We start from the raw sequence: 23,653 nt of genomic DNA on the forward strand, positions 1-23,653 counted from the left end.
TCTCAAGTGCGTCATTCCTTCCTTCGTCGCCGACTTCGTCAGCGTCCAGTCTTGGGAGGACCTCGAAGGGAAGACTTACCTGCCCTCGGAGGAGTATGGTAATGCAGAGGGCAGGATTTTTTTTTAAAATCCTATGGAGCTTTATAAAGGATTTTTTTTATGGTTTTAGGATGTTATATTTGCAGAAGGATTGATACAAGCAGATGCCAGGATTTTTAGATCCTACGCGGTTTTGTAAAGGATTCATTTATGGTTGTAGGATCTAGTGGAAGCAAATGGCAGGATTTTTAGATCCTACGGAGCTTTGTAAAGGATTTTTTTTATCCTTGTAGGATGCTGTATGTACAGTTGCAGAAGGATCTAATGAGAGAAAATGGGAGGATTTTTTTTTTAGATCCTACGGAGCCTGTAAAGGATTTGTATTGTTGTAGGATGTTATATGTACATTTGCAGGAGGACCTAAAGCAAGCAGATGGAGGATTGTTAGATCCTGCGGAGCCTGGAAAGGATTTTTTATGGTTGTAGGATGTTATACTGTATGTACATTTGCAGAAGGTGCATTGCTTTCTGCCCTTCTACTTTTTTGGGCTCTTGGCTGTCCAACTTCTCTGACAGTTCCCTTGCTTTCATTTTTTACCAATTTCAAAATATGATAAAGTTTACAGTGCGGTCTCTTTTAAACTCCTTGTGACCCACAGTGCCGCTCGTTCCTGTCTGCTAAGGTTTGGCGTGAGTATTATAGGCATTATACAAGTCCACATCTTTTATCCTGGCTTGGGACTGGCTTAGGCACATAATGTGTCATGGCGGAGTTTTCGTATAATGGCACCATAGCAAGTGGTGTGTGTATCCATAAACTATAAATATATATATATATATATATATATATATATATATATATATATATATATATATATATATATATATATATATATATATATAGATATAGATATATATATGTCACATTTTCTTAAGAAAATGCAGAGCACAACAAGTACTATGTATTTGTTGTAATTTTTCTTGTGACAAATACATTGTAGATTTTCTTGACTGGGTTGTTCAGTGTTTTCTGTTGATGTGGAAATTCTTCTGGGTTACCTTCTCCTTTCACCTTTGCGCCAGTGTTCGATGGAAGTCGATTAAATATTTCCTTCTTAAAATTGCAGTTTTTTTTTTTATTTTTTGCATTAAAATAACTTGTTCATTTCCATATTTTGTTAATTTTTTACAATTTTTCTATTTTTTTTTTTTTTTGCTGGTTTTCAAACGAACATTCTCTCTCTCTCTCTCTCTCTCTCTCTCTCTCTCTCTCTCTCTCTCTCTCTCTCTCTCTCTCTCTCTCTCTCTCTCTTCAGCTGATTTAAAAATTTAACTTTTATCGGGTCCGAACTAAACTTTTGTTTAATACGACTACACTTAAGAAATATTTTTGTTGACGTAAGTTAAAAATTTAACGTACCAATTGAATAGCTGTCCCATATTTTTTGTTTATTTCAAAAATGACATTTTAATCTGCATATGAATTTATTTTGTTTTTATAAATTTTATAAGGTTTCTCGATTATAATTGCTGTTCATTATGTATAAATGTGTGGAGATTAGCTTATAACATTTGCACTTTCATAAAAGTTAATATCTATATATACCTTATTCATCTCTAATCACACCTTTATTCCTCGGTATCTTTTTAGTTTTATCAATATATATCATATATATATATATATATATATATATATATATATATATATATATATATATATATATATATATATATATATCAGTTCTTTATAATAATAAAATAGTCAGACGTTTGTTTTCACCAGTTCATTTTAGGGTAATCCATCCTGCAAACGAATTTAGGCTGTCGAGACTGTTACCACAGGGATCATAATAGAATCAGCCCAGCCGAAATGTAAATAACTGTCTGGGTATAATAGGGCGTTTCATTTTTACTCTGGTTTTTTTTTTTTTTTTTTTTTTTTTGTCGACGGGAATGGAATTTGATGGCATTTGGGTGTGTGTGTGTGTTTATGTATGTATAGTTTGTGTTCATATGTGGATTCAAATGGCTGGTATTGTACACACATACACTTGTATACTGTATATTTATTTATTTATTTATTTATTTACTGCTTTATGTAATTCAAGTTTAATATTTCTTTTATCAAAAAAAGCTCTAAAAATTTGTTTTTCGTATGGGCTATTTATGATTTACACACACACACACACACACACACACACACACATATATATATATATATATATATATATATATATATATATATATATATATATATATATATATATATATATATATATATGCATTATATACTGTATATTATATATTATGTTTTATATATTATATATTATATGTTATATATTATTATAAATGTATAATATATATAGCAAAAATTTTTATACATTGTATAAACTTAATTCATTAGCAATACACGTGTAATATTCTGCTGAAGCAATACTGCTTATTCTGTTAAGTAACTTCTACAGTACACAAATACAACATTCCACATACACCACACACACACACACACTCACACGTATAAAACCAGTATGCTACCAGCTGACCCTTCATTGTTCTGTTCTGTATTTTACTCAAGGTACCTCTCTCTCTCTATGTTTACTCTCTCTCTCTCTCTCTCTCTCTCTCTCTCTCTCCGTAAGCGTTACCATAGCAACAGGCCCAAATGTAGGCAAGAGGTTTACACTGCTCATTTCAGTGATTAGTTAAAGGGAACCTGTTTATTCAAATTCGGCGTCGATGTCCTTTTGTTGGGGGGGGGGCGGAGTGGTGAGGGACCGTGTCCTTTTTTCGTTCGTTCTGTTGCTTTTAGTAAATTGCTGTATTTTTTTTTTTTTTGTAGAACTTTTGTAAAAATATCTTTTGTTTTTGTTATCATCGCCATTCCGTTTCTGTTTAAAATTTGTTTTTATATATTTTTGTGTTTTCATCTTCTTTCAGTTTTTCTTTAAAGTCTATTTTCATTTTCCTCATTGTCATCTTATTCATTATAAAATTCACTAAAGAATGTCCAGTACAAAATTGATTACGGCCGTGTGCACATACACTCAGCTGGACCTCAATTTAGGGAATTACACCTGCTTACTGCATTGTACTGCAGGAACCTCTGTCTAACCATTTTATATAAAGTTCAGTTTTATCAAACGCATTATTTATAGTGTCTTCTCTATTCTTGTTTTAATGCTAAACCATCATAAAGATCACGTGACCCAATGTACTGCAAGAACAAGAAGAAAATAATAAGTAATAAGTACCAAGGGCTTTTTTGTATTTAACGTAAGCTTCTTTTGGGGGTACAGTACAAATTGCTGGATACTTATATCATCATTATTTCCTCCTGGGCGATCTGCGGTATAGAGAGTTCCTCTCTGCTTTCATGCATCTAAGCGGTGTACTTTCTAACTTATCTGTGTTTAGAAAGTTTGTTTTTATCATCTGCATTTTCCATATTATCACCATTTTTTCATTTCGAATTACACACATACTCTTAGACCTCAGCTTTCGTGATGGCGCCTGCGCAGTGCTTGATATACAGTGCTTTCATGCACGCAAGCAGCGTATTGTAGGACCATTGCTCTAGCCAGTTTATATAGAGGAAGTTCAATTTTATCAGTTGCATTTTTCATGTCATCTCCTCAACGCAAACTTCTCTTGGAAAGCTGGAGAATCTTGAATGACTTGGATTCCCCGTTTCAGTCGATTCTTTTTTTTTCAGTAGATTCCCACTTTTGGATTCCCCGTTTCAGTCGATTCTTTTTTTTTTCAGTAGATTCCCACTTTTCAATCGATTCCCACCTCTCAATCGATTCCTTTTCTCAGTCGATTCCTTTTTCAGTCGATTCCTTTTTTCAGTCGATTCCCCCTTTTCGATCGATTCCTCTTTTCAGTCGATTCCCCTTTTCAGTCGATTCCCCTTTTCAATCGAATCCCCTTTTCAGTCGATTCCCATTTTCAATCCGATTGAAAACTGGAATCGAACAGATTCCCGAAAACTCTCTGTTCACTTGCATTCCATGTCGTCTTCTTCTCATCAACAACCGGAAAACTTTGTGTAAGTTCGAATCGTAAGGTACTGACGAATTCGGTTTCCGTCTCACGCCCTCACGCCCTCACGCCCTTTGGTTCCTTCAGTCGTGGCGCAGAAGTACATGACGAGGGTCATCGACGAAGACGTCCTCGCAGGCAACTCGGCCATCTTCAAGTGCATGATTCCTTCCTTCGTCGCAGACTTCGTCAGCGTCCAGGCTTGGGTCGATGACAGTGCTAATACTTATCTCCCGAGTGACCACGAGGGTAAAGGCTTTTATTTTTGGGAGGGCGGGGGGCATTTTAGGGTTGCCAGTTATTGGTTTTTATTATTTTTATTGTTTGTATGGTTGGTAAGTATTTATTCGACTACATCAATAAATTGGAGCAGGGCAAAGTTAGAGAAGTTGGACAGGTAACTGGGAATAGACCTAAATAAGTGGATGATAAGAAAAAGACAGCACTGCATCTGAGATCTTGACAAGGAATGCCTCAGAGAACCTTAAATATGTCTACAGTGAGCCAAGTATGGCTCACTGTAGGTAGTATACACATTTTCTGACAGATGTTTACACATTGGTTGACGTGGTTCAGTGTCCAAGTTAAGCAGTGAGTTACTTATTTAATTCGCTGCGACAGAAGCAAATGGCATTGTTTCAGGAGAATCTTAGTTTTGTGATGTTGGAAATCTTGAATTCAGCTTCGTTCTGACACTCACAGCTGTCTTTAAGATACTATTATTATAAATTTATTTCAGGTACAAATTATACTTGTGTTTAAAGCAAAGTCTTTGTTGGTAATACGTTAATTCACATGTTACAGAAAATTATGAACTTATTTTTTTCAGATTATGGAATATGTCTCCAGCAGTCCAGCTTATGTTGTGTACTTGACTGTAGTGTTATTTGAGTTTGTAATGCTGTATTCTTTTGTATTTTTCCAATAATCATATAACCATATTATTACAGTGTCATTTACACCTAAATTTAAATGTGCATTTTTGAATTATTTATTTTATATGGTGGTCATTTATTGATTATATATATTTTATATATATAGTGATATATATCAATATAATATCAGTGTATCTGATTGTGATGAGTGTGTGTTTAATATTATGAAAATTTACTGACTGTATGTAGTTTTAAGTGGTGATAATTTTATTACTTTTTTAAATATGGGAAGTTGATATTTGGTTGTCACATGCAGCCTAATTCTTTTCAGATATCTACTGTTTAAATGATATGTTTAGTTTATGAATAATTCCTTCATTATTTATGGTTAATATTTTTCTTATTTATTTTACTAATCATTTCAGCTCTGCAGTGACCACTTCAAATAACAATTGCATTGAATGTTTTACCATAACTCTTTATTTTACAACAAATATATTGAAATAATTCCTTTTTAAAAACATTTAATTCCTTTTAATAACACGCAATTCTTCTTAATGACATGTAATTCTTTTTTAATAACACATTTTCAGGCTTTGATATTAAAATATTGGATGAAATTATATTTTATATTATGAATGCCTAATAGGATGTCACTTTCTATATTATGTGTTTTATGAAACTACTCTTGAATTAATTTCATGTTTTTTGTATAATTTTTTCAGTATTTCTGTAATGTCGTAAATTTGCCCTGTTAATTTAATCTGGCCTAATTTTGAATTTATTATCTGTGTTCCAGGAATTGTGATTTAATTGTAGTATTTCAGTTAATGACCTAATTTAGTAATTAACCATTTCAGACTTTTGTTTTGTGAAATTATAACTCATTTATTTATGTATAATAAAGTATTTTTGAATAATATGCTGGCGTTTATGAATTTTGTGCTAGATATGTCATTGAAGCATTTTGCATGGGAGGAATAATTCATTTATAAAATCCAAATGCATTTTAACCATTGACGAATCGATATAGAAACTCAGTGTACGTAGACCGCCGTCCGCAAACCTCCGTCAAGGCCAAGCGAACAACCTGTACAAAAAGGTCATTTCCTCTCTCCGTCCTCTGTCTTCCCAAAAGTTACATTCGTATCTCTCCCAAACTTTAATCTGTAGTTCCAAGTCACATGGGCCACCACTGGTCAGATTTTCGCCAAACTCCACACGGGACTTTTTTCGTCATCTTTCTATTATTATTATTATTATTATTATTATTATTATTATTATTATTATTATTATTATTATTATTAAACGGACAAGAAACGACATCTTTCCGGAAGTAAAAACTATAATTCAGAACTTTTTTCAATGGGTGACAATTGGTTGATGTGTGGGCTGTTCAACTCGTCTTTTATTAATTTTGTCATTTTTAATTTATGTCAGTTATTGTGGAGTGATTATCCCTTATTCTCTTACGTCTTCTTTTTGTCTTTCCTATTTCTTGTTCTTTTGTCACCGCTTTCTGTATTTTGTTAATTTGTTTGAGCTTTTCTTTAATTGCTTTGTATTGTTTAAAATAAATTTTTTCCCATATTTTTTTGTATTGACATTTTCTCTCTCTCTCTCTCTCTCTCTCTCTCTCTCTCTCTCTCTCTCTCTCAGCAGTTTTCTTCTCTAGCTTTCTCTCGCTCTCTCGCTCAAAAGTTCTCTCTCTCTCTCTCTCATCACCTCATCCTTCAAAAGACCCTTCGCCTTATAAGCCATACTCCTCGTAAAGTGCAAAGGATCCATGTCAGTCCTCCTTATAGGACCCCCTTACAAAGTCACACAAAGAAGTCCCTGACTCCCGGCGTGTGCGTAGGCGGGCGCGCGCGTGTATGCGTATGTGTGAGTATGTGAGAGAGAGAGAGAGGGAGAGTGACATCATCACACTTGCCTCCCTGTGGGCTGGTGTAGAATCCTGCAAAGATACCGTCAACCAGATCCTATTTCATTGTATCATGAGCTAATTGTAACTTGAAGGATCTCTCTGTAGGGGTCCTGGGATCCTCCGGTTTAGGATAGGATGGGATAGGAGTCTGTTCTTGGTCTTAATGGGGATCCTTCCTTGTGTTTATCTATATTAACTGAGTTCGTTGTTTAAGTCTGCTGGGTAGTATTACTCAGTATCTGATTTATTCCTTTGACTCTCTCTCTCTCTCTCTCTCTCTCTCTCTCTCTCTCTCTCTCTCTCTCTCTCTCTCTCTCTTCCTTCCTTAGTGTCGCCTTTTCTCGCCTTTATTTTTATTCTTGTCATCATCTTCCTCAGTTCCATCACACATTAAACATTTCTGTCTATACTGTCTATACATCCCATTATTCTAATTAATCACAATTTTATCTCAGCTCCCTACCAGTTTCATCCCAGTTTCATCTAAATTTCATTACAATTCTATCCCAGTTTCACCCTGATACATTCCAAATTCCATCCCTATTCCAATTTCATCCTATTTCACCCAATTTCAACCCAGTTTCATCCCAATTCCACTCCAATGTATTCCCAATACCATCCTAATTTCCCCCTAATTTCTTGAGCCCAATTTCTATTTAATTTTTTCATCCCAATTTCACCCCAGTTCCATTCCAATTTCACTCCAATGTATTCCCAATACCATCCCAATTTCCCCCTAATTTCTTGAGCCCAATTTCTATTTAATTTTTTCATCCCAATTTCACCCCAGTTCCATTCCAATTTCACTCCAATGTATTCCCAATACCATCCCAATTTCCCCCTAATTTCTTGAGCCCAATTTCTATTTAATTTTTTCATCCCAATTTCACCCCAGTTCCATTCCAATTTCACTCAAATTCCATCCAAATTTCGCCCTAATTTCGTCATGCCAATTTCATTCCAATTCAGTCCCAATGTCACCCCAATTCCATCACAATTTAACCCAAATTCCATCCCAATTTCCACCCTAATTCCATCCTAATTTCACCCCAATTCCATCCCAATTTCACCTCAATTTCGTCACGGACAGTTGTGGCCCAACCTTATGAGACTCGCGTGAGCGACGAATTCGTGATCAGGGGCAACGCCGCCATCTTGAAATGTTCGATTCCCTCCTTCGTCGCAGACTTCGTCAGCGTCCAGGCTTGGGTCACCGATGACGGGACGACGCATTACCCTTCGGAGAGTTATGGTATCGGAGGAGTTACTTTTTCTTATTTTTCTTTCGTTCCTTTTAGTCTCATCTCACTTAGCTGTCCAACTCCTTTTACATAATCTTCCCCAATTCAGCGTTACAGGACCACCCTACTTCCGAGTCACGTGACAGCCATTAAGAGTGAGTCAGTGGTCTGGTTAAATTGCAGTTAATTATTATCAGTACTATCAATACAGGAAACGTTGTCAGTTACGGTTAATTATTCATAACAATACGTAGGCATTGTCTGCATTAATACATTCTAATTACACAGTAATGACATCATTACAATGAATAGTACGAATTATAAAGCCAAAATTCGCCTATTTATCCCAGGGGGAAAGGATATAATGACCTTGATAACGAGGGAAGAATACAGTTGTACGTTGCAGCTCATAATACCATTTCCCCATTGCGGACTTTTTCGTGTGCCGGAAGCAGAGAGGAACCAGGTGTGGCCCCCCCCCCTTACTTCCGGTGTCTGTGTGGACCTGCAGGCCAGGTGGCGATTATTTAGATTTTTGTGGATCAATTTTCTTTTGTTGTAATAATTTTGGTGACTGATAACTGCCTATGTTTGGATCAGTATTAATCATTAATATGGTATTAGAAATGTTTGTTATAGTCTCTGTTAATCAATTGTATTTTTCAGTCATTTTGTTTTTCTGTGTACTTATAATCGTGTGGATTAATCTGTTAGGTTTAATCATTTTGGGGATGAATAACTGCCCTTGCTTGGGTCAGTATTATTAATGATTATGGATTTAGAAATAATCTATTTATAGTCTGTTAATCACTTATGTTTTTTAATAATTTTGTTTTATAATCGTATGGATTAATCTACTAGTTGTAATCATTTTGAGGATTAATAACTACCTGTGTTTTTGAGTGTGTTTTTAGAAATATATTTATAATCCCCATTAATCACTTGTTTCTTAATCATTTATATATTTGGAAACATAATTTAATCACTTGCAATCACTTTTTGTATGGACCATTCTGATTAATATGTTTCCCGGAGAGATGCATAAATCATACATACGTTTGATGTATAGTACTTCATGTCTCGTATAATTATAATATTAGCAGTATGTCATACAGATCTTGAACGAGGGTGTATGAAGAGTTTTTGTTAGAAAATAAGATCGTTCGGTGTATATAATACATACGTATGTATGCTGCATGTATGTATACCTTAAATTGTCCTAATGTATTTGCTTACATATGTATAATGCATACTGTACTGACTTTATGCGTTATTTTGATCTAAAATGTCATGGTGTGTATATATATGTATATATATATATTTTTTTTCTTTGTCCTTTTCACTTTTATTGACTGAACATTAATTTTTTTTTTCTTGAATTACAGATTTTAAAACTGATGGCTTGGACTCCTCTAGATATTCATATAACTACATGTGTATGCTTAAAGTATTGATATTAAAGACTAGTTACGAGCATGCATATATTGTTACAATGAATTATATTTTTTATTCAAAATAATACTCCATTTTTATTGCAGGTGTATCAGCTATGAAATATCTGATACGATCATTCTATCTGACAATTTGTGTGAAGTGTCTGTCCTATTAATTTCTTAAAATGGAAGTTAGTGAATTATATATGAAAATTTAATTTTAAATGATTTTTATCTTGTGTGCTACAATGATTTTATAAGATGAATATTATGTGTTAGAGTGATTTTTAGAAATATATTTTGTATCAGTCATATTTTTGATTGCTAAAATCATACAATCCTGTTGTGTATGTTCTTGAATTTAATTTAAAATATGTATTTTTAATTTCTTCAATCTTTATTAGCCTTGTTACCTTATGTTATTAATTTTATTATAAAAATAATATCCAGTTTCTTTGAATTTCTAAGATACTTTCAGAAGCCAGATCTCATCATTAAAAATTCACTTGACGGAAGATGAAAGATCCACCGTCCTATCTTGTATTTCCTTACAGGCTTCGAGTGATCTGGGTATTGAATTATAAATGAATTCTGATGGAATTATTAATCTCATCTCGAGTGATTTCTTTTTCCTATACAGCTGAGTCGTCGACCGAGGGCATGGAGGGTCGAATTCACTGAGTGAATTTGAATTATGGATGAATTTTATTAATATATTGTTTGTGTCGTGCTGAATTGTAGATGGATTTTGATTGAGTTAATGATAACCTCTTGTGGTTTTTGGGACAGGTGTGGTGTCCACGGTTGGGGAATTTGAACGATTGAGTTTTATTATTATTTGTACTGTTGTGAATTGATATTTTGAATGAGTTTCTAATGAATTTCTTTTTATTGATAACCTAAAATTAATTATATTATGGGGTCCATTGAAGAGAGTCGAATTCGGTGCCTGAATGAATTCGAATTATTGATGAACTTTGAGTTGTTGTCTTGTTTTTGAAGTGTTGGATTCATATATGTTCTGGTTTATATTTTTTTTTAATAGTTTATAAGAATATGTCGGGTTATATGCGGGGTTTGATAAGGTTTAAGATTTTGATATATATTTTTTAAATATGAAATTGGTTTTGGTGTCTTTATCAGATTTTTGTCAAGGAAGAATGTTTGATCAATGAAATTCTTTTATTATTATTATTATTATTATTATTATTATTATTATTATTATTATTATTATTATTATTATTATTATTATTATTATTATACTAAAACATATCTTAAGGCAGCATATACAAATTTTTTTATATTCTTATATTGCTAAATTTAGTTCACTCTAATTTTGAAAAAAATTTTAAATTTAGATATTTTTTTAAGAGAAATAAGAATTTCATTTATCAAAATTATTCCTTGATATCATGAATATTTAGAGTGTAATTAAGAATTATAATCTTTATTAGTTGTAGGAAGTTAGGTTTTTGCTATATAAATATTTATATATATATTAATTTTTAAGAGTATATTGAATATTTGCTAAATTTCTTTGTTTTTTTAATATACATTAAAGTAAATTTCTTTGCTCTTTGAATATATGTTAAAGTACATTTTTTAATATATGTGAAAATAATGTTTTTGCTTTTTGAATGTACGGTAGAGCAACTTTTAACCCTGTTAAAAAACAAAAAATAATTGGTTTTGTAACTGAATTTATATTAGAGTAACTTCCTTGATATAAATTAAAATAATTTGCATCAATAATGTAGTAATTATTACCTTAAGGTTTTATAGGATGTTTTTAGAAATAAGATTTAATAATATAAGTGTTTTCGTGAAGGTTGTTAAGCAAACGTGGTTTTGGTTAATAATTATTTGGTAGTTGGATGTTAATTGTATGTTAATTACATGGCATTCCTCTTCATTATTAGTTATTATTAAACTTACCTGAAGTGGATGGCGGTAATTTTGTACGGTATATTGTTTAATAAAGTTAAAATTTGAATTACATAAATTTAATTTTTTATGTTAATATTGATTATTATTAAACTTAATTGAAGTTGATGGCGTAATTTGTATGGTATATATTGTTTAATAAAATAAAAATTGAATTACATTAATTTCATTTTTTTAAAAGTACCATTAGCTGATAACTTTCGTTACTTTGATACTATTGTGGACTAGTTTCAAACTGATTTGGCGTAAACCTTGAATGTAATTTTTTTTCGTTTTGATGTTTTTTTTTTTGTTAATCAATATTTTATTAATTTTTTTTGTTAAATTTATAGTAAAATGAATAGGACATTTTGAAAGAATCTTAGTTATAATGTTAAACAATTTTGTTGAATTCTGCATAAGAATGAATGCATTATTTATATTTTTTTTTATTTTGATTTTATGTTAATCGTGCCCCATTTCAGACATTTCCGAAAAAAATTAAAGTAATAATTTTAAAATCAGCTTTCAGTTGACATAATATCTAAATGAATGAAATATTATTATTTACTTATTGCCATCACTTCCTTAATATTCTGAAGAAAACCATGCAATTGGTTTTATCGTCAGGAAATGATTTTATCAAGGAAATGATAAGATTTCGAAATTGAAAATTAGTAAGTGAAACGACCCATACTTTTGAAGCTTTAAGTATTTTATTATCTGAATTAAGCTCCAGTTTGCTTAACAGGCTTCGCGTTTACAAACCTTCAAAGATCCATTTCTATTAATTCTTGACTCAGGTCATTAAAAGAAGTTTAATTGTATTTAATTAATAAATAATACCCTCCTGAAGCCTTGACATAAATCACGCCCATGGAAATGTTGGAGATTCGATAGTGAGCGGACTTAGGGTGAACTGGCGAGCCGTATGGGCGTGTGAACATGTCAGGGTGGTAGGAGGGGTGGTGGTTAGGCCCCTCTGCCCCCTTCTTATCTTTGAGGGGGAGGTTATGGAAGGGTAGAAGTTTTTTTAGTGGAGTCATATATTAAAAAAAAATTTTATTTTTCTGGTTTATTCGATTTTATTGCCATCTGAAAAAATTGGACAAAATTTTCATTGATTTGTCAGATTTTTTCGAAAAAAATCATTTAAAAAAAAGTCAAGTTTTTTGGAAAACAATATTCAGAGATTTGTCAAGTTTTTCGAAAAAATCTTCAAAGATTTGTTAATTTTTTGCAAATAAAAAGTTTCAAATATTTGTAATTTTTTTCGAAAAAACTTCAAAGTTTGTCAAGTTTTTTCGAAATAATATTCAAAGGTTTTTCAATTAAAAAAAAAAAAAAAAAATTTTCAATTAAAAAAATCTTCAAAGAATTGTCAAATTTTTTTTCCAAGTTACTTCCTTATTGGCTGAATAAAAAGAAAACTATAATCTCGTCCCTTAAAAGAGAAGGACTGTTATAGATATTAATGGGAACACAGAAGAAGGGAGGGAATTCACTTCTATGTTGAACTAAATCAGAAGAATTGGATCTTTGATGGAAATATGTATTATATGTCTTTCTTAACCTGGTTAGCGACTTCTCTTGGACTTTTAATCTTTTAATATTCTTGAAAATTAAAGATTTTAAATTGAGTTCTATTTTGGTATAGTACAATTAGAGGTTAATATCATGTATTTGCTCTATATAAAGTTGCTTACTAGTTTCATTAACGTTGTAGAGATATAAAATAATTTTATCATTTTGAACCAAGATTTTGATTATGGAAGCTTTGTAGGTAAAGTTATAAAATTGGAAATTTATTGTATTTTACAATTATAATATCAAAGTTAATTTACAAGTATTAAGTATATATAAAAACTGAGTTAATTTGCAAGCAGTTAGCATAAATAAACTTATCAACATCTCAAAATTCCAACTAGAAAAACCCTTCATAAAAGTCCAAGCGCTTTCGCTGACCTCAAACGCATCGTCTCCCCTTCACACGCAACTAACACTTCCTCTTCTCTTTCCCCAACCTCCTGTAGACGGCAAGTACCTCGTCCTTCCCTCTGGCGAACTGCACATCCGCTCCGTCAGCAGCGAAGACGGTTTCAAGAGCTACAAGTGCCGTACAGTCCACCGCCTCACTCAGGAGACGCGCCTCTCAGCTACCGCAGGTCGATTGGTGATCTCAGGTAAGAGGAAGAAGAAGAAGAAGAAGAAGAAGAAGGCTTTGGGGTGGTGCATATGTGTTTTGGGGGGGGTCTTGGTGTCTCTGGGGGATGAGAGAGAGAGAGAGAGGAGAGTAGCTGGAAAATACAATAGAAGAATTTAACGAGCTTATACTTGTAAGCAGAGTGAGAGATCAGTGGAAATGGAAAGAGAGAGAGAGAGAGAGAGTAGTTAGAACACTGAAATGGAAGAATTTGAAGAGAATTTATACCTCTGTGCACAGAGAGAGAGAGAGAGAGAGAGAGAGAGAGAGAGAGAGAGAGAGAGAGAGAGAGATAGTTGGAAAAAGGGAAATAGAAGAATTTGAAGAGAATTTCTACTCTTGAACAGAGTGAGAACAGTTGAAATGGGGAGAGAGAGAGAGAGAGAGAAAGAGGCAGAGACAGAGAGAAAGAGAGAGATTGATTGATTGACTGATTGACAGGGCGATAGACAGATGGATGGTGCAATGTCTGGAGGCTGGTTGGGAGAGTGGTTCGTGGATGGATGGATTGAAAGGTACTGAATGTCTGTTTAGATTTGAAAAAGGGGGGGAAATAAGATCTCATAAAGATTTTTAGGAATGACCTGGGATTACTGAATAGGTATAAAGATTTTTGACCTGGGAATGAATAGGTATAAAGGATACTGAATAGGTATAAAGATTTTAGGAATGACCTGGGATACTGAATAGGTATAAAGATTTTTAGGAATGACCTGGGATACTGAATAGGTATAAAGATTTTTAGGAATGACCTGGGTTACTGAATAGGTATAAAGATTTTTAGGAATGACCTGGGATACTGAATAGGTATAAAAATTAATGAAGCTGAAATTAAAAAGTAGTGTGATAAATGAAGGTTCGTAATAAATAATGAGAGAAAAGAGAGGAACCATTTTTTTCTGTCATAAAAAGCAGGAGAGCTTCATGAAAACTCTCGATGAAATTATTTTGTAAGGTCAAATAAGATGAACCCAATAACTTGTGAAATTTAGAAGAAAGTAGAATTCGCTAAAATGACAAAGAAAATGTTGATGTTTGATAGAAGGTATAGAAAAGAAAGGCTAAGACATTTTGTTAGGGAGATTGTATGACTGTATGTATTAAAATGTATGGAAGGTCGAAGGTTTTGTACAGTGTATGATAGGTCATACATGTTTTGAAAATAATGGGGTCACACCGTTCTTACAAAAGGTATGCGAGATCACATTGTTTGATGATTGTCCGAAGGTCATTTGTGTTGACTTAAATATAAGGGAGGTCACACATATGTGATAAAATGTATATTAGGTCAAGTCTGTATAAAAAGTAGTATTGAGGCTGTATAACCATGATAAAAAATTCTATGTAAAGAACAAGCACGAGACGTTGATTTGATAGAATTTAAAAATTCAGCATTTTCTTATGTACATTCCACACATTTCGCTACCCAGATAGACCAGCCAAAAAAAAAAAAAAAAATTCTTGCCTGATGAATGCTCGAATGAGGGACCAAGAGAAGACCGATAAATGCATCGTGAGAATTTATTAGGAATTTATGTAGGAATTTATCAAAGAGGGAGAAAGGTTGCACCCCAGATAGTCTTTGAGATTTAATGCGGGAAGGGTCAAAGGGAAGAATTTTTCCTAGGAATTGCAAAGGAAGGGAGAGCGGGAGGTTAGTTTATGAGAGAGAGAGAAAAAGAGAGCGAGAGAGAGGAAAGTAGGTCAGTGCGTGCTTGTATTCAAGATTTATTTAGCCTGTGAAGAGAACGCATGTAAAAATTTATCAAGCGTTTTGGAAAGAATGTTTCTCTGTGTATAATGTGAGAGAGAGAGTTGGAAAATGGATTAGATGAATTTGAAGGGAATGTATACCTCTGTGCACATTGAGACTGGTGGAAATAGAGAGAGGGAGAGAAATGGATTTGAAGAATTTGAAGAAAATGTATACCTCTGAGCACACTGAGAGTGGTGGAAATAGAGAGAGAGAGAAAGAGAGAGAGATGGAAAATGGATTAGAATTTGAAGAGATTGTGATGGTGGAAGTGAGAGAGAAAGAGAGAGTGTGTGTTGATGTTATTAAATGGCAAAGGGTAGGGTAATTTTAAGTCTTCTGAAATATATACTGATTTGCATTTATTCATCAAAAAAGCTGCAACTCTTAAGTGTTTTTCAAGTGATTAAAGTTTGTGTAGTGCAGCTCAAAGTATAAAGTAAATATTCACTCAACTTATAGCTTCACTTTTATAAGATGTTTTTGAAATATACATTGACATATTTGTAGTATATAAGTTAGCCAGCGGCATCCACGGAGCGACTGTAGTATAACGGTTCGAAGCTTCCGTTAATTCAAATTTGAAAATAACGGTCAAATTTCAAATCTTAACGGTTTTAACGGTCACAGAAGAAGCCAACCGTCATCCTCTGTGTCTGTGCATGCCGCTGGTATTTTTGAACAAGGAGCCTGAATGTTGGGATAGGGTACCCCTGCCGTCTCTAAATTCAATTCAAAATTAAAGTTATTAACTCAGCAATTGGTATTTTGATCAAAGTTCTCAAGTACTGGCCACCAAAATTCAAAATTTTCAAGTTTCAAATTCGAAGATCTTTTTGAAAATGTTGCTGCCTCTGCCTTTCCAAACGCCCGTCTGTTCCACGCAATATTAAAAAGTCTTATTAGCCTCGTTCGTTTAGTTTTTAATTTAAAAACATAAATTTAAACGAAACAATCAAACCTAACGACACGAATTCACGAAACAGAACGATCAAAGTCTTCTGTGTTTTATTTTCGTTGCGTTCTTTATTTGTGTTTTTTTTTTCTACATCTTTCTTCACTTCGTTATTCTACTGTTTGCGTCCTTCTTTCCATTTCTCGTAGGCATTTAAGACCTATTGTCTTTGGAAAAATAGAAAATAGGCTTTAAACACGTTGGCTTGGAGCACAAGCCCTAGGCTTTTAGAGCATGATAGACCTAAGCAATGATTATGACTTCCACGTCTCATTAAGAGAGAATTTTATAGTCCTAAGCAAGGGGTTGCTAAGAACTTCTAAACCATAGGCACAGAGAATCTTATAGACCTAAGCAATGGGGTTAGTGAAGACTTATAAACCTTAAGCATAAGGAATCTTATAAACCTAGGCAACTAGGTTGGTGAGAAGTTCTAAACCTCAGGCGTAGAGAATTCCATAGACCTATGCTAGAAGGTTGGGTGGTGAGTTTTTGGGACGAGGTGGGTGAGAATTCTTTAGACCTATACTAGAAGGTTGGGTGGGTTTTCTGGGATGGGCTGGGTCTATAGGCCTATTAGGTGTTAGATGCCAACTTTGCAAATTCCCCTTAACTAATGAATTACTGTTTTGAGTTGATTATTGAGTAGATGAGATGGTCAGTCAACTTCACCTGGGAGAGCAAGAGTGGGCGGCAAAGGTAAGTGCTGGTTCCTGAGTTTGTCACACTGGTGCGTTGAAATCACTTCATGTACTTAAGTGTCTTTTTTCCTGAGACTACTTAAGTATTCTTTATTAGGTTCATTGAATTACAAATGTGTATTCCTTTTGGTTACAGATGAAATATAAGTGTTCCCTATTCGTCTAAATTGATATAAGTATTCATATCTGATTCATGTATGTATAAGATTCATTTTTTATATGCAAGAATGATTTTACTTGAAACCACTCACAAAACGTGATTATTTTATGCTAAATTCTCTAATTATAGATATTCATATCTTTTTGTAATGAAATATGATTTCATAATTTCAAAAAAATTTAATTTTAATGTTTTGGTGAATATTTCAGTTTCGTAATTGAACTTTTGATTATACAATCTTCATTAAAATACAGTTTTAAATATTACATAAACTTTTTAAACTATATTAAATATCTCCTTGCTTAATTTAACCAGCATAACCCTCTTATTGAGAAAGATCATAGCATACGATAGTCTACTATTTTGGGAGATCAAACGACGCACCAGTGTGATAGTCAGCTGTTTCTAAGATAGTTTAGTCAAATGTTCTTACTTTGTGTCTTGGAGGAGAATAGTAAGATTTGTGACATTCCTTTGGTTGATTGATTGGATTATGTACTTTGCATCGCTCGTGGTTTCTTTTGTAGCTGCGTAATCATGCGGATATTATATATATATATATATATATATATATATATATATATATATATATATATATATATATATATATATATATGTGTATATATATATATATATATATATATATATATATTATATATTTATTTTCATGTATATATATGATTATGTATAATATATTATATTTTTGATTTATATTATTAGATTAATAACTATATAATATTTTGATATACATATGTATATACATCATTTATTGGGCTGGACCATTGAAATTTTGTTTTCTTATTGTTTATAAAATTGTTTTTTTTTTTTTTTTTTTGAATTAAATTAACAACTGAAAAAATGTATACACATTTATGGGGTTGGACCTGTTTTCTGCTTCTGATTAAATAATTGAAAAATCACAGTTATAGAAGAATTTTTTGTGGACAGTGATTTCATTTTTATTAAGAGAACCAAACATATTTTGTTTTTAAAACTGGAAATTTGCACATACCTTTTTTCTTGTATAATTGGGATGAATAATTTATTTTTAATTTTTACCCAAAAAGTAATACGACATTTGTGCAAAATACGATATTTGTGCTTATTTTTTCGTGTTTTTTCTTAATCTGTAATTAAATTATGATTTTTGTAAGTGTTATTTTAAAACAACTTGCAAAACTGGGAGTGTGGAAATGTCATTTAAGAAGAAATAAAAGTTATTCATCCAAGAATAGTTATCAAGAGAACGAGTCATTTAGGATGACAGAATAAATAAGAGATAAATTAATGGGACCTTTCTTATGAACCAAATGAGGGCCTATTGGAGGGCCCCCTCCTCTCCCCCCCCCACCATTAAACCTGAAAAAATGAAATGAGAATTTCTTGTAATAAAAATCCTTTAGTTTATTGATATATATTTCTTAATTAAATTGATGGATTCTTAAATGAGAAACTACAATAATAACTTACCTGTTACCTGTTGATTAAGCTCAGCTACCTGTTCATTGATCAGATGCTTCTAAGGTTTTGCGTTGCATTAAAATGATGATTGATAGTTACTGAATTTGTAATTTTTATTTTTGAAATTTTTTACTTGTTCTATTTTGTAAGTTTTGACATTTGTACCTGGAAGGCTTTGAAAATGCTTTTTGTGATATATGAAACTGCAATCTTAGCGAAATTTTAAGACTTATTCGTTATTTTGAAGCATTTTTTATCGTATTATTGTTATTCGTTTATAAAATATTTTTTACGTATAAGTCGTTCATATAACTCGCATGATTTGATGAAAACTTGATAAGCTCCATTTTATTAGTTTTGGATCCTTGTGACAAATTACGCCTGGTCTTTTTGTGACCTCGTTTTGAGATAGTACATCCTGTGATCTCTTTAAAGGTATTAACTTTTTTTTACCTTGTTTGAGAGAGTTACTTGTCTCGCCGTTGTGAGGTATGTCGTCAGGGCATCATGTGTTACGTGTTTTTAGATGTTGAAGTTAAATGCTTATTAAGATGAAGTGTTTATATATATACAGTATATATATATATATATATATATATATATATATATATATATATATATATATATATATATATATACATATATATATATATATATATATATATATATATATATATATATGTACATATATACAGTATATATCTTATATGTGTGTAGGTCCCTATATTGTATACTTACTTGCAAAACTCAGTATGTATTGTCAGCATAACAAAGCCATCATCTGTAAGAGGGCTATGTTTTAGCAAGGCAATATTTATTAACATTTAAAGCATTTCTCTTATCATATTTTACAAAACACCTTCATAGTGACAAGCATTTCCCGTTCGCTGATAGCATTTGGGTCTGGCCAGTCCCTCGTTGGGTGACCACCCAGGAATATGTTCCAAAGGGCAAGGAATTTCATTTACCATCACTCAAACTTGCAACAAACCATAGGAAGTTCATGCGAGAGGCAGTGGGTCAGATTAAGTCTCCCAAATTCAGCCGAACGATTGCCCAAGACTCTGAAGACTCTGACAAAAGTCCTTATCTGTTGCAATTGCAGAGCCGATGGGTAGCAGCGGACCTCAGTGGACTTCAAAGAGTGTTTTACAGTCCTTTGTTGTTAAGGCTGGACTTCCTACAACTCTCCTGTGCGAAGCTCAGGCGCATCCTAGTCCAGGTTTCAGGTAGTAGGATCTCCATGAAGGAATCAGTTTAGGAAGAAATCTGTTTCCTTTTCAGTTTTTTAGTAAAGAGGATCTCTTAAAGGATTCAGTTTAGAAAGAGTCCCTTGTCCTATTTCATGTGTTATGTATTTTCAATTACAGTAGGGTCTTGGGGAGTGCAGTATTTTTAAAGGATTTAGTTCAGAAAGAACCCTTTGTCCAGTTGTATATTTCATGTTGTTTCGATTACAGCATGGCCTTTAGGAGTGCAGAATTGCACTTAAAAGTTTGTGCACTTTCACGTGGGTACACAAGAAAGGCATGCAATTTAGACTGTAACTTATTGGTACCTGTCACTAAACTTTAAACTGGTAGGACTGACTTCAAGACTACTGGTTTAGGCTGGCAGAGAAGCTATTTTAGAAATCAGTATAACACCAGGCCCAGGTTCACCAATTCAGCTCGAAACCTAAGCCTCCCATCGTAAATGCAACTTGTACTTAATTGCATCTGCAGAGCCAATGGGAAGTAGCGGACCACAGTGGACTTCGAAAACTGTGTCGCAGTCCTTTGTAGTCCGATCGGGACTCCCCACCACTCTTCTCTGCGAGGCACAAGCTCATCCTAGGCCGGGTTTCAGGTAGTAGAAACTTATAAAAATCAATCATTGTAACCTGTAGCTTTCTTGTACTGAAAAATGTATGGGGGTAATATACACTTTATCCTACCGTTCTTCTTCAGTAAGGTTTTTGAGTTGTGTCCCTAACCCGTTGGTCTTTTCTGCAGAAATGTTTACTATAGAAATGTACTGTAGAGGCCTATTGGTATCTTGTACAGAAGGGCACATGGCTCTTAACATGTACAATAACTCAGGCTACCTGTTCAGGCAGTTATACAGATACAGAAGGTCAAGAATGTGGACATGTCCTAGGAAGTTTACAGGTGAATGTAGACTGTAACTTTTTGGTTTCTCTTACGGAGAATTGTACAGTTAGATCTGACTTAGGATTAATGAGTTAGGAGCTGTATATTGTATGTGATGCAATATTTCGATTATAACTTTTATCAGCATAGTCAGGGAAATTTCAATTCGTGGAGTACTCTTAAGAGTTAAAAGGGTGGGGCATACACATTTTCATTTTTTTTTTATACATTCAGGTAAACAAAGTGGGGTAGAATAGAAAGAGGAGCAGACCCATTTACAAAGTAGCCAATAAAGGCCTACTTAGATGGAATCATTTAAAACTCGTCTCAGGATTGAATTGGATTTATCTTAACATTCAGTGTCTTGATAGTTTACTATCCTTGGAGTGAAGGGGTTTTATGCCTCCCTCCACCCCAAAACCCCCTCTCCTGTCGTCCATACACACACACACACACACACACACACACACATGCAAAATTGAACATGGAATTACCATTTGTTTCCAGAGGCTATGGGTTTGTCTGCCCCGCGGTTGCCAAGTAGGAATAAAGCCCAGAATTTTGAGGTTCCCGAAGGCATTGCGACCACGTTGTTGTGCGAGGCGCAGGCCTCACCCTCACCCACTACCAGGTGAGATGATGTAATATATATATATATATATATATATATATATATATATATATATATATATATATATATATATATATATATATATATATATATATATTTCTATATGATTTCTGTGGTTGTTATCCACTTCTCACTGGCAAGAAAACCCAAAATCGATCCCCAGGGGAGGAGAACGAGTTTATCCATTGACCTAAGCGTTGATTACGTATGAGGTGGATGCTAGACTATTGTGGGTCGCAGACAGGCTTGAGAAGGTTATGGGGCTGGCAGTCTCATTCCAAAAACTGGTGGCTAAAAAAAGATGTGTTAAATTTCGTGGCTTTTTCTATTTGATTATCAGACCAGTTGCGATCAAATTAAACTTTTGTGTTGACTGTTTCAGTCAGGCTTCTTCTTCACATATTAACTTATATTAAAGATATATTACTTAGGGATTTGTCATGAAGTGAATAAGTCATTAACTAGGCCTATGCTTATATTAAAGATATTACCTAGAGATTTGTTATGAAGTGATTCAGTCCCTAACTAGGCCTATGTCTATACACATAGAGCCCGTAGGCCTAGCTGCCCCTAAGCTTCCAACGAAAGAGACAGGTTCTATGGTCACCGAAGTTTCGGGAGACTCCATTTGCCTCTTCTGCCAGGCCCAGGGCAATCCTCCACCCAAGTCAAGGTCAGGGAAGTGTCTTATTTTCTTAACGATGGTTTTTAGACAGAGACTTTCTTGTTTGTCTGGTGACAGGTTTTGGGGTCATGTTAGTGACAGGTTTTAAATGTTCAGTATGTGTTCCTTTGCTGTCCAACTTCTTTCACTACCGAGCTCCAATTTTTTGCCTGTCATCTATCCTATGTTTTCGTCTTACTGATTTATTGTAAAGCGTATATTGAGATTGGGTACACCTGTCATAACTGTAGCTTAAGAAGACATGGGAAGATTTAAGAAACCAAAAAAGGTAGAGGCAGCTAATTTCAACCCTGAGTCCTTAAAATGACCCTATTCGGTTCAGGATTCCTTCAGGACACCAACTTAATCTTAAACCTTAGCCTTAGACCGACAAGGTTGAATACAAGGGTCGATCTCTATAAATTACCTAAGGTAACCTTCCTTCATTCATTTCCCAAGATGCCGCTGGCATCAGTGCCCCTCGGTTGCCAAGTAGGGATAAAGGGGACATCGTGGAACAGGGAGAGGACTCCTTCGTGCCACTGTTTTGCCCTGCTCAGAGCTATCCCCTGCCGGAATTCAGGTACGTACGTGACACGGGATTGATTACAGGTGTGCAGGGGAAGGAGGGGGTCCCAGTTGCCTCGATTCAGGAATGGGCACCAAACGGATGTTAAAGAGAAATTCGGAAGGCTCAGAACATTCCATTTTTTGGAGTTTAATCTTCTTCTTCTTCTTCTTCTTCTCTCTTCTTCTTCTTCTTCTTCTTCTTCTTCTTCTTCTTCTTCTTCTTATTCTTCTTATTATTATTATTATTATTATTATTATTATTATTATTATTATTATTATTTATTATTCGGAAGATAAACCCATATTCATGTGGAACATGCCCACAGGGGCCACTGACTTGAAATTCAGGCTTCCAAAGAATATTATGGTGTTCATTTGGAAAAAGTCACAGAAAATAATAGGAAATACAGAAAGAAGAGGTTTGCTGTTAGGAAAAAGGATAAATTAATAGATAAATAGATAAGAATATAAATAAATTATTAAAATCCACAGTTAATTATTGTTTTAGGGAAGTAATGCATTTCATCTTCGCTTGAACATTTGGGGCTCTAATTGCACAACAATGTTGTTCTGATAATATCTAAGTCAGCTCAATCTACTGAATTCATTATTGTTTTCTTGGAAATTCTCAGTTGAAGGTGTAGAGAAGGAGTCCTTAAAATGACCCTATTCGATTTAGGATTCCTTCAGGACACTAACTTAATCCTAAACCTTAGCCTTAGACCTACATGGTTTAATACAAGAGTCAATCTCTATAAATTACCTAAGGTAACATTCCTTCATTCATTTCCCAAGATGCCGCTGGCATCAGTGCCCCTCGGTTGCCAAGTAAGGATAAAGGGGACATTGTGGAACACACAGAAAGCTCCTTCGTGCCCCTGTTTTGCCCTGCTCAGAGCTATCCCCTGCCGGAATTCAGGTACGTACGTGATACGGGATTGATT

General features: G+C 33.7%; 1 protein-coding gene across 1 annotated transcript in view; it reads left to right on the top strand.

The window, feature by feature from the left end:
* Positions 1–23,653, top strand: part of LOC136855881 (cell adhesion molecule Dscam1-like) — a 607,418-nt gene that overhangs the window by 358,015 nt on the left and 225,750 nt on the right. Inside the window, 1 exon segment of the mRNA XM_067133289.1 lies at positions 13,513–13,662. Within this exon segment, the coding sequence (XP_066989390.1) occupies positions 13,513–13,662 (150 nt within the window).

This window comes from Macrobrachium rosenbergii, chromosome 33 (assembly GCF_040412425.1).
Source record: "Macrobrachium rosenbergii isolate ZJJX-2024 chromosome 33, ASM4041242v1, whole genome shotgun sequence".
Lineage (NCBI taxonomy): Eukaryota > Metazoa > Arthropoda > Malacostraca > Decapoda > Palaemonidae > Macrobrachium > Macrobrachium rosenbergii.